The sequence below is a fragment of the Podarcis tiliguerta genome, assembly GCF_965153285.1.
Source record: "Podarcis tiliguerta genome assembly, chromosome: 2".
NCBI lineage: Eukaryota > Metazoa > Chordata > Lepidosauria > Squamata > Lacertidae > Podarcis > Podarcis tiliguerta.
In genome coordinates, this window is record NC_139535.1 from 104,203,447 (window position 1) to 104,215,896 (window position 12,450).

General features: G+C 44.9%; 1 protein-coding gene and 1 long non-coding RNA gene across 2 annotated transcripts in view; one reads left to right on the forward strand and one right to left on the reverse strand.

The window, feature by feature from the left end:
* The window catches only part of LOC310671802, a 272,660-nt gene that overhangs the window by 206,627 nt on the left and 53,583 nt on the right, over positions 1–12,450 (forward strand). The window lies entirely within an intron of this gene.
* STXBP4 (syntaxin binding protein 4) overlaps positions 388–12,450 on the reverse strand; it is a 144,953-nt gene continuing 132,890 nt past the window's right edge. Inside the window, exon 18 of the mRNA XM_083427490.1 lies at positions 388–3,023. Within this exon, the coding sequence (XP_083283616.1) occupies positions 2,903–3,023 (121 nt within the window). The 3' untranslated portion in view covers positions 388–2,902. The remainder of the gene's footprint in view (positions 3,024–12,450) is intronic.

A 12,450-nucleotide genomic window follows, 5' to 3' on the forward strand; every position in this document is an offset into this window, starting at 1 on the left:
AGACAATCTTACTCAGCTACAAGTGATCAACAAAGAAGAAGATACAGAGCCTGTCTTTGTATGGTACCCTGTTATATCGTCCATCTAGGACAGTGGACGGCATAGCATGAAACGCAGCTCAGTAAGAGCAAATCTTAGTGAGGCTGGCCAGAGATTCAACAGGTAACTGGCTCTAAAATGGACTGTTTTTAGAAGGGGGGCATTTATCCAGAGACTATGACTGAATGCAAGGACGGTACCCTATTCCCCCGTCCCCCAGCCAATGATATGCCTTAAGTAGAGAGGAAGAGTAGGTATGTTGCACAAGCCACAAGCCCTGAATGGTTTAGGGAAAGAAGCCATCCAGAAGACCAAGGCACAGGAAAGGCAAAGAATAAAACCCAAAAGTTAGACAATCAATTTTATTACAAACTTCTAAAAGGACATTATTGTTTGACGTCTGTTACAATCTGCTGAGGATTTGTATCGCCAATCTGTCATCTCTACTTACAGTTCTCTGCGTAATCAAATTTACCTTGTGACTTAACACAGAAAGCAAGCAAGGCAGGATTGCAATGTCGTATGCTTGTAAACATAATCTGCTTTAATATACACTCCAGGTATTGATACGTGGTAGTAAAAATTGTGATCCGGTGGTAGCTTATGTGACCAGCTAGCATTAAGAAGCGGCGAAGCGGGAATAGCCATCCACTTCAGAAAAGCCATTAACTAGAAAGCAAAGATACAAAAACATCTCCAGATTGCTGAAACATGATCAGGTGGAGATGAAGATTGTAGCTATGGCCATTAGCGGGATAAAAACCTTGACCTAATTAGACTCCGTTTATGCCTTGGTTGGAAAGGCAATGAAACTGAAGATTTGGGTCTGGGAGGAAAATGCATCCATTCTTTGCTAGGAGCAAGAATTGCTTCTGCTTCCTTTAACAGAAGACCATTTCAGATTAGAGCCATGACCACTGTGCTGGGTTGCCCTGAAGCAACGCTGTCTGAATTGGGCTACAGATTTGAGCTGGTTTAGCTGCCATGGCGTTTCTCAAGGACCCTGGGAACCTTTGCTGCAGGATCATACCGAGATCCCTGCTACCTTAAAGAGTGACGGTTCTCTAGGGTCCCTCAGTGTGTGGAAACCATGGAGGGAAAGTGATTTAGGATTATAGGTGTTGACTTAAGAACCCTGTTGGGTCAGACCAAAGGCCCATTGAGTCCAACCAGATGCCTCTCTCCACTTGTGAATCCCAGCAACTAGGATGCCCTTAGCTCCATGTTCCCCCAAAAGGCAACCCACTAGCCACTTGGAGCCCACTGAGTCTTACCCACTAGGGCTGGGTGAAATCTGGTTTTCAACAACGTGATATATCAGTAGCTAAATACCGTGATACGCTCCCCACCTTAGAAGGGGAGGAAGAAGCAGTCAAGACATAGCCCAGGCCTACTGAGTGAGCTCTGGTGCCTCTCTGGCTTATGTGTATCTGTCTCAGGCTCTGTCTCACACGCATCTGTCACAGGCTCACGTTCTCAGGCTCCATACATCTGTCTGCCTTTGCCTGAGTGGGCAGGCTGAGTCTTTCCTTCTGGAGCAACTGACTTCCACAAGTGGAAATACACTGCCCAGCCACTCGGGCGAAGGCAATTTGAGCCGCTGATACATCACAGCTGCTGGGGAGCTCAAAAAGTCTGAAACCTTTATTGAGATGTGAGCACCATATTGGTTTCAGGCAGTAATTCGGAGTACAGTGGTACCTTGGTTCCCAAGTGGCTTAGCTGCCAAGCAAATCGGCTCCTGAACGCCGCAAACTCAGAAGTAAGCGTGTTTGCGAATGTTTTCGGAAGCTGAACGTCCGACGCAGCTTTCACGGCTTCCGCTTGAATGCCAATCGGAAGCCGAGCCCTGGTTTTCGAATGGTTTCGCAAGTCGAACGGACTCCCGGAACGGATTAAGTTGGAGAACCAAGGTACCACCATACTGTGCAGCCCTGCTACCCACTGAGACTCTGGATCATCCCCTAGCAAAATGGCTAATGATGATGAAAATCTCCATCCGAAAATCGCAGGGCGATGTACAATATAAGAACAGAAAAATAGGTAGCATAACAACAAACAATAACAATAACTCCTCCCTCCCCACAGTTTAATAGGTCATAGATTGTTTAATTTGCCAAAGAGAAATGTCTAGTCTGGGCTATTTTGTCCAAATCATTCAAGAAGTATGCTGCTGAGTCATTAAGCCGATACTCTCTTGATCTGTTGAAACAAGCTTGAACACCCCTGTGTTTCCATCGTCTCTTGATAACTCCAGCAGATTCTGTCGTCTTAAAGCCTTCCTCTGCTGATCCAGCTGGAACAAAAAGTGGACGAGCGTCATCCGCTCTGGCAGAATCCCTGAAATCTGCCAAAAACCACTGTCGCTGAGGGCTGGGTCACACCATCAGGGGCAGAGGGCAGATTTCGCGCAAGCCACAACTTTCCCCGTGATTGTATTGCTTTATTTTTCTCCGTTAATAGCAACCATCTACACATATATGAGCAAAAAAACTACTGGTGGAATGTTGGGGATTGCCTTTTATACAAACAGGCTATAGATATACAAAGGACCAATAGCATTAGATGGAGAAGCAGGTGTGAATTGCCGTTGTTTTCTTTAAAACCCAGATGTGCTTGCAATACTTGCTGCAAATCGTCACAGGTGCTTGATCTGTGCGGCTGGGTTTATCTATACGCCAGAGAAAGTCCGTTGACGCAGGCAGCGCCTTATTTAGCTGGCAAACCACACAAGCGAGAGGAACATTGATAAATTGTTTCAGACGGAACTAGTTCATGGGAGCTAGACTATTGGAAGTGGGTCATCTCTTGACAATTGGGATGATACCACCATTTGCATCTGTTTTTTTGCCAGCTGATGTTCTCAGCCTTTCGGATCCGGAAGCTCTCTGAAGCTCTCTTCCTCCTCCTCGTTCTCTTCGGACCGTGGCAAGGCCAGTACGTGGGTGACAGGATGGATCCAGGACGTTGTCTGAGTCACGTGGCTGGAGGGGAGCAAAATAAAATAAAATAAAAAAGAAAGAAAGAAAGAAAGAGTCAACAACAACAACAACAACAACAACAGTACAGTGGTACCTCGGGTTAAGTACTTAATTCATTCCGGAGGTCTGTACTTAACCTGAAACTGTTCTTAAGCTGAAGCACTCTGGACTTTTGGTCAGCTTGCTATCCCTCCCTTTTGCCTTTCCTGGCACTGCCCCACTGCTAGAGTTCCCATAAGTCTCCTTCCATCGCTTCGTAAATAGGGGTGGGAGCCAGTAACTCCACAGAGGGGTCTCATTGCCATTCCCTTTTATTACCCTAAATAAAATGAAGAAGGTTGGGGAACGTGCTCCAGCAAAGAGGTTGGTTAAAAAGTAGGTGATTCCTCCACCTGTAACCATCTTAAGCATCCTCTGAAAAACTGCCTATTTTCCTCAGGGTGCTTGCCCGAAACATTCATTTCCATTTTATTTCATCTTAATGCCAGTGACCTGCTTTTCTTTCCAACGGGAAGTCCAAATCAGTTAACAATAACATACCACAACAAAGGCAATAACAGCAAAGGAAACAACCAACAAACCAAACAATAGGAAAGACGGTTTAACAATGAAAATGCCACAATAGCCTCTCAGTAATGTTTCCACCTACTGCATAAGGCGGGCCAGGAGAAATACACTTAATAAACAGCCGAGTCAATAAATTCAAACCGTTTCAATGAATAACAAGGGAACTAATAAATTGCAGCATGTTTTACTCAGAAATATCCTTTTCTTTTCCCCTCAATATAATTTTTTAATTGAATTTCCAAAAAAAAAAATTCAAATTAAATGGTTACATTTTTTTATGTATTGACTCCCCACCCTCACCGTGTTTCGTTCAAACCCCTTTTTCCTGCATTATATATCCAACTCTTGTCTGTTCGACTCCTGGAACTGTTTGAAAATTGGCTTCTGAAAATTGTTCAAAAACCGGAACACTCACTTCTGGGTTTCGATCGTTTGGAGGTGGTTTGTTCGGGAGCCAAGGCGTTCAGCTTCCAAGGTAGGACTGTATACCTTTCCCCTTTTTAAGACATTTTTGTCAATCTGGTGGGTGTTAAATGCTATCTTCAAATGGGGAATTTTCAGGGAGTCTGGGGCTCATACCAGTGGTGACTAGGGACAAAGGCAAACATGGACACAGAAATGGATGTGACTCTTACCTTTACAGATAATAAATCAAAGGCATCATCACACTTTGGGGACTTAGTATATTCAATGAAAGCCCTAGGTGGGCAGGAAGCAGGATACGGGAGGGATATGGAAGAGGCATGACCTAGGAATAGCCCTGAGGGCCAGAAAAACAGGACTGGAGGGCCACTCGGGGCGGCTTCCAACACATAGAAAAATGTAATACAGTGGAAACTAGGTTGTCAAACGTAATCCATTCTGAAAGACCATTCGACTTCTGAAATGTTCAACAACCAAGGGCGGTTGGCAAAATCAATTGAAAAATGCAGAAACGTGCCCTGGAAGCCATTCGACTTCTGAGGTGCGTTTGAAAACGGAAGCATTCACTTCCGGGTTGTCGGCGTTTGAAAGCCAAAATGTTCAACTTCTGAAGTGTTCGACAACCGAGATTCCACTATAAAGCATTAAAAACTTCCTGATATAAGGCTGCCTTCAGAAGCCTCCTAAAGGTTGTACTTATCTCGTGGCTTGGGGTTCGCATAACTCCATCCCCTCAAGCATTTTCCCGATGAAAATAGGGATGTCCTAAGGAAAAGTGGGACATTCCGGGATCAAATCAGAAACCGGAACGGCTTCTGTAAAAACAAGACTGTCCCTGGAAAATAGGGACACTTGGAGGGTCTGTGATACAAAAACATTGTGCTCAGTGTCATACAAACGGGTCTATGTGGAGGAATCCTGTTTCCTCAACAGGATTAAATCTTTCTCCTGGGGTTCTTCACGCAAGTTTTATTTTTGTACCTGCAGCAACAGAGTAGGTTACGCAGGTGGAGGTGTCAAGGTCTTTTTCTGGTTGACAACACATAGAAAACTGTAACAAAGCATAAAAAAACTTCCTGATACAAGGCTGCTTTCAGATGCCTTTTAAAAGTTGTGGAGTTTTTTATCTACTTGACATCTTATTGTTATCAAAGATGTAATGCAGGATTCAGGGTGGGCGGGGAGACTATCTGGCATGCTCAGTACAACGTGGTCGAATCTTGACACAATACAAAACCACCTGACTACAGTCTGGGAGTACCATTGTTTGCTCCACGAAGGACGCCTGGCGAGATATGTGCTAAATGAGCACAGCAGGAGCCTGCAAGCCTCCTTTGCAAAAAAAGTCCCATTGTGTCGGGAAAACAGTTTGCATGGCGAGACGGCATGAAGGCACAGTGTGTGCATTGGGGGGAGGGGGAAGCAAAGCGAGGGGACACTGACGGCGGGGAAACACGAGGCAAAGCACATTGCACCCCCTGTGTGTTCATGCATAGCCAGCCTGAGGCCCCTTGAGAGCAGTGGGAAGGCTATTCCTTCTTCGCCGCAGCAATCGCTCGGTCACGTTTCCCCCATTCAACAGCTGAAGGCTAGCTTTTGCGTCACAGGGCTATAGCCCTGACTTACCGGTGGAGAGATCCCTCTATTCTGAGGGTGATGGGTGAATGAATGACGGCATCACCTCTCCATTCCTGCCTTTCTCCTGGCTGTGCCAAGCTCATGTTAAATTGAGCATGACAGGCAAAAGCAGGGACGAAGGAGGTTGTCTTATTATTATGACCGCGAACACTATATAAATCTAGACGGGGGAAACTCTTTCCCATTTTAAACCTGAGATGCGTTAATTAGATGAACCCATCTTTCGAGCATATATCTCTACTACTACAATCAAGGCTGAAGGGTTTTTTTGGTTGTTGTTGCCAGAATTGCTTCTCAAATGTAGACTGGATAAGGATTTGGCTGGCTGAGATGCTTCCTTCCACTTTTCCGTAGCCTTTAATGCCAGCAGGTTCAAGAGGAGAGCTCAGGATGAATGCTAAGCCGCAGATGAAGGCTGCGGTAGACACACAGTAAAGGTAATTATGACTGCTAATTATACCTTTATTTAGTTGCTAACATTTACTACTGCTACGACTAATTTCAATATGTATTCCATTTCTCCCTCCACCTCAGATGAGAGCCCAAAGCGCACTGCCTTTTCTAAAGATGAACTCAATATGACCATTAAAACGCCAACAGCTATGCTACCTTCCAAGTATATTTAAATAATAACAAAAATGTCAATAGCTGGAAACTGGAATTGAAACCAATTTCAATTGGAATTGAAATTGGGAAACCAATTAACCCCTGATGTCTCCTTCCAAAGAAATGTGCAAGCATTTTTCCTTTGTGGGAAATTGCCCCCTCACTAAGGACTAGGAACATGAAAAGGCTGAACATTTAAAAGTAAAGGTAAAGGGGCCCCTTACCATTAGGTCCAGTCATGACCGATTCTGGGGTTGTGGCGCTCATCTCGCTTTATTGGCCGAGGGAGCCGGCGTACAGCTTCCGGGTCATGTGGCCAGCATGACCAAACTGCTTCTGGCGAACCAGAGCAGCACATGGAAATGCCGTTTACCTTCCCACCAGAGCGGTACCTATTTATCTACTTGCACTTTGATGTGCTTTCGAACAGCTAGGTTGACAGGAGCAGGGATCGAGCAACGGGAGCTCACCCCGTCGCAGGGATTCGAACCGCCAACCTACCAATCGGCAAGTCCTTATGTCGCTTGATTGTAACAAACCAACCAACAACAACACTCAAAGTGGTTTGCACACATGCAAGTTTTTGCTTGCTTCCTGAAAGCAGATGACATTGACCTCAGCTGAGCCCAGCTTGGTAAATCTTGGGGACAGTTATGGAAAGTAACACTTGCATTAAGGCAACTGGGCAGGGAAACCTTGGTAAATTGGAAAGGCATTTTCCTTTTTTGTTTTCAGAGCGTTTTGAAAGCCCTTAAATAACTTATGTGTTGCCAGGCAGTAGAGAACAAATTTCTGTAGGTTTGGAAGCTACTTCGGTGAAGGGAGAGGTGCAGTCAAGGAGAAAATATATTTATTAGGAACCTACTTTGGATGGTTATAATCAATAATAAAAGCATGGTATCCAACTAACGGTTTAGGACGCGGGTGGTGCTGTGGTCTAAACCACTGAGCCTCTTGGGCTTACAGACTGGAAGGTCGGCAGTTCGAATCCATATGACGGGGTGAGCTCCCGTTGCTCTGTCCCAGCTCCTGCCAACCTAGCAGTTCGAAAGCACACCAGTGCAAGTAGATAAATAGGTACCGCTGCGGAGGGAAGGTAAACAGCATTTCTGTGCGCTCTGGTTTCCGTCACGGTGTCCCATTGCACCAGAAGCAGTTTAGTCATGCTGACCACATGACCCGGAAAGCTGTCTGTGGACAAACGCCGGCTCCTTCGGCCTGAAAGTGAGATGAGCGCCGCAACCCCACAGTAGCCTTTGACTGGATGTAACTGTCCAGGGGTCTTTTTTAAAAAAACAACAACAAAACCAAGGGTTCACTGAACGTAATTAATTAGGTCCATTAATTTCAAAAGTGCTACTCTGAGTAAAACAACAAATTTTAACAACTAAAGGGAACAGCACCATTGATTTACATGATGGTTATAGAGGGACATAAGGAACTTCCAGCCCCAAGGGGAGGGACTTATCTTTGATAAGACAATGTGTCATGGGTTGCCAACATTTTTGGGCCTATGGGCACATTTACAAACCAGGGTACATGTTGTGGGCACCACCACACCACCTAATCTATTGGCTACAATAGGATGCTTCTTTCAAGGCTTACTTCAGCTGGGGGAGAGAAACATGAGGGCACCAGGGATGGTCTCTGTGGGCACCTGTGTATCCATGGGGGCATGCTGGCAACCCCTCAGGGAGGGAGGGGAGGACAGAGAAACCATAGAATTGGAAGTGACCCTGAGGACCCCCCCCCTGCCATGCAGGAATCTTTTGCAGCTCTCCCATACAGGGATTGAACCTGCAAAACTGTCACGATCAGAACATCTGAGAACAGAGTAAATATTTGCTCCAAACTAGTGCTGTTCCAAGGGGATGCGGGTGGCGCTGTGGGTTAAACCACAGAGCCTAGGATTTGCTGATCAGAAGGTCGGCGGTTCGAATCCCCGCGACGGGGTGAGCTCCCGTTGCTCGGTGGGAAGGTAAATGGCGTTTCCGTCCGCTGCTCTGGTTCGCCAGAAGTGGCTTAGTCATGCTGGCCACATGACCTCCGGAAGCTGTACGCCGGGCTCCCTCGGCCAATAAAGCGAGATGAACCCCAGAGTCGGTCACGACTGGACCGAATGGTCAGGGGTCCCTTTACCTAGTGCTATTCCAAAGTATTTGGCTCTGGTGAGTGTCATAATTTTCAGGTGCAGGTGGTGGATGTAGCAGTGGAAGCAGTGACACCACTCCTGAAAACTGGAGTGATCTTAAGAAGGCAGATGAGTTTAATGGTAATTTTGATCATAAAATTGTAGTGTTGAAAGGGACCCCGAGGGACATCTAGTCCAACCCCCTTCAATGCAGGAATCTCAGATATGAGGTAGCCGAGGACTTTGCTTTCTGGAATCCAAAAAAACCTTGCCACTGCCTGAAGCAGCTGCGTGGCCCCTGGGAGTGATGGCAACCTCGTATTTAAGATAAAACTGAAATTTCAGTTAAGTTCATCCCCCTTCTGAAAGTCGATAAATATTCCTTCCCCCAAACTACTTTTCAGAGGCAAATGACCCTGCAAAAGAGTGTGTGTAATATTCAGCACTCCTTCATTTCAAATCACACTTAGAACATTATGTCTGTCTTCGAACGCTATTTCTGTCTTTGAACGTTATGTCTGTCTTCACCACATATTTTCGTTTGTTTACATTTCTCTATTTTTATTCATTTTAGAACATTTTAATCTCACCTTCGCATCCAGTAAATACTCAAAAGCTGCTGACAAATAAACAAATCAGAAAAAAAACCCGTTACATCAACTGTCTTCATTCAAACAGGGTAACAATTAACAGAAGCACAACTGAGAACTTAAAACGCTGTAATAGCCAAAGGCAAAAATCATTCATCTCGTAGCTTCAGGGCATTACTGTAAGCCGCAAATACCAAATCATATCACTATGAGGATCAGGGCTTGGCATGCAGTGGGCTTAAATACCAGCCATAATATTTCAAAAGCTATGGATCTGTGGTGTCTGTGTTCTGTATCATAGCAGTGCTACAGAACTAATGTAGAGAATAGAATGTGTTGAGAAATCAGAGAGAGGAGCTGAGGGAAGTCTCGGGGGGGGGGAGGGTTTGATGGGGGTGGGAAAAAAGGGGGGAAAATAATGAATAGGATATGTTTTGAAATTTTGTCATGCTGAAATTGCTAATAAAAAATACTTTAAAAAACAAACAAACTGCCCGCCACAGCTGCTATGGCTGTCATTTGAAATAAAGGTGAATCGTTTGTCTCAGGCAGCCGGTGCAGTTGACTGGTCAGAAACTCCTAATGGGGGACACACACCAATGTGTACATAAGCTTGCTGAATTTTAGCGTGTTTGAAGAACTTTTGCCATTAGCTTGGATGAAACCTTTGTGCAGGTGTGTGTCCTCTGCAGTACTTTGGCTTGGGGCCTTTTGTCTCTTCCACCCTGATCCTGCCTCTTCACTGGAAAGCAAATGCTTACAGGTCAACCCTAAGTCCACCCAACATCACGGACCCAGCCACACAATATAGCAGAGACGGCTTACGCACAGAAATGATTACCGCCTGCCTTGCCACTTATTTATAGCCCTCTGAGAGTGCTGTGGCTAAAGAGCTTTGACATAATCAGTCCAATGAGATAATCCCAGATTTACTGTTTTGGGGGGAACATTGTGATATTGGAAATACGTCCTCCGGGACGTGCATGTGGGGAACATCAGTGAAGAGGGCTAGTCTGGAGTGGTGAGGATGTGTGCATGAATGGGTGTGAGGAGGGAGGGTTCAAATTTCCCCTCTAAGGTTGCATTTAGTGGGAGGACGTGCTTTAGAAATGTGCAAATCTGTCACGGGTCCAGCTAGCCCACTGTTTTCTACTTTAACTGAGAGTCTCTCCAAAGGTTGCGGATGGTTAAATGCATGTCCACACATTTAAAATGCAAATTGCATCGGGGGGGGGGGGCACTGATAATTTAATAGAATCCAAGCCAATGTGCAGGGGAGAATTTAACCCTTTTCTCCCTTGTGCTCCTCTTCAGAAGCTGGAGTTCCACTCAACGAAATACTAACATCTGATGAGTGATATTTCTTAGGGCTGCAGTGGGAGAGAAAAGGGTTAAACTCCTCCTTATTAGTCCCCACAGCAGAGGCATTTTGTTTTTGTTGTTTTTTTTTTAAAAAAACCCTGCTTATTAAGAGGCAAAGAAACATTTAACAATCCCATCAAATAAATTCCTGACTCCCAAGAAGTGCCTTTCCAAATCATTTTGTTACCTGAGGTCTTTGTGACTGGAGATATCAGGGAACTGAATGGGAAATCCACAGAGACAAATAGAAATTCCGACATGTAAACACCCTCCCCTCTCCGAGCAAAAACAAATAAAAACGTTTTCCATTTAACAACATGCTTTGGGAAAATATCAGTCTGAGCAGAGGCAATAACCGGAACAATCAACAGACCTATTTGAAGCACCGGGTGGATTTTCAAAGGCCTTGTTTTTCAGAGGTTAATTTAATCATAAGGTCTGCTTTGCTGTCAAAATTGACAAATAAGTTCATCAAATCCTACAGTGAAGTTAGAAGAAAAAAAAATTGGAAAGATCATAGAAAGCAACAGGTTTTCTGCTGCAGGCAAATGCACGACAATACGGCTTCTGAAAAGTGAAACAAGGGAATTGATGGTCGAGTCCTGCATGGGACTATTATGGGCTATCACTTCTGCATAGGCATCTGGGCACCGAAGCAGATGTACATCTTATGGTTCTGTATATTGTCAAGTATTTGCCAACACTGAATTGTAAAAAGCAACGAGGGATGAAGCCCAGAGGCAAATGTTTTTATTTCAGAAAATGAAATAAGCTTGCACCAAAGAGTTCAGACTATAACAGAAAAAAACAAGATGGCAAACCCTCCAGCTACTGACTCCAAGAACTGGCTCTGATAAATATTTTTTATGTGACAAGCCACACTGCGATGCAACGCTTATCCTGCGTTTTCATTTGCCATATATGTTTTGATATGTGCTGTAAGCCGCCTAGAGTGGCTGGGGAAACCCAGCCAGATGGGCAGGGTATAAACAATAAAATTATTACAGTGGTGCCCTGCAAGACGAATGCCTCGCAAGACAGAAAACCCGCAAGACGAAAGGGTTTTCCGCCTGCAGAGGCGCTTCGCAAGACGAATTTCCCTATGGGCTTGCTTCGCAAGACGAAAATTAACGAAAATTTTCGGGGGGTTTTTTCGCTCCAAAACCCCTTTTTCTGAATTGCTAAGCTGCTAAAAGCATTTTAGCAGCAAAACCGCTAATCCCCATAGCCTTAAAAAGCCGTTTTTAGCCCTTAAAATGTCAATAGCGCTAATAGCGCTAATCCGTCAATGGGCTTGCTTCGCAAGATGAAAAAACCTCAAGACGAAAAGACTCGCGGAACGGATTCTTTTCGTCTTGCGAGGCACCACTGTATTGTATTAATCCCAAATGTATTTGCATCGAAGTCACGTCTATCGTGAGACCATCTATCAAGTATGCCAGGCATGGCCAAACTTGGCCCTCCAGCTATTTTGGGACTACAATTCTCATCATCCCTGACCACTGGTCCTGTTAGCTAGGGATGATGGGAGTTGTAGTCCCAAAACATCTGGAGGGCCAAGTTTGGCCATGCCAAGGGAGGAAAAGGGAATGACAAAAAAGAAAAAGAAAAAAGGGATTTAGTGGAGGCTCAAATCTGGCAAAGCTGTGTCTCTAAAAGCTAAAATTCTCCAACACATGGGAAATTCAGAAGGAAAGTTCAACATGCAGAAAAAGCACAGCACGGCGATTTTACATTAGCAAAAGCGAACCAGAGAATCGGGAGGAAGAAAATCCTGAAGACTGAACGAAGTCTAACTGATCATTTATGCAAACATGTTTGGCTTTCGTGTAGGGACCAAAGGAGTAAGTCGAGATCGACCAAGGTTTCTGCTAAAGCTGAATAGCTAGAAACTGAACTGTTCTATTTCTCCCGAAGCACACATCCCGAAACCCAGTCTTTAGCTAGCAACTGTCCTTTGCTACACTGATAATTTTCTGTAAGCCAAACGCTGGGTTTGCTAGCAACACTTAACTTGCTGCAGTGCTACAGTGTATTGATGCTTCACAAAACGCCAACCCGATTCGCGCCTGGGTGAGCATCACGGCACACGCTATTGGAGCATGGTAGAAAA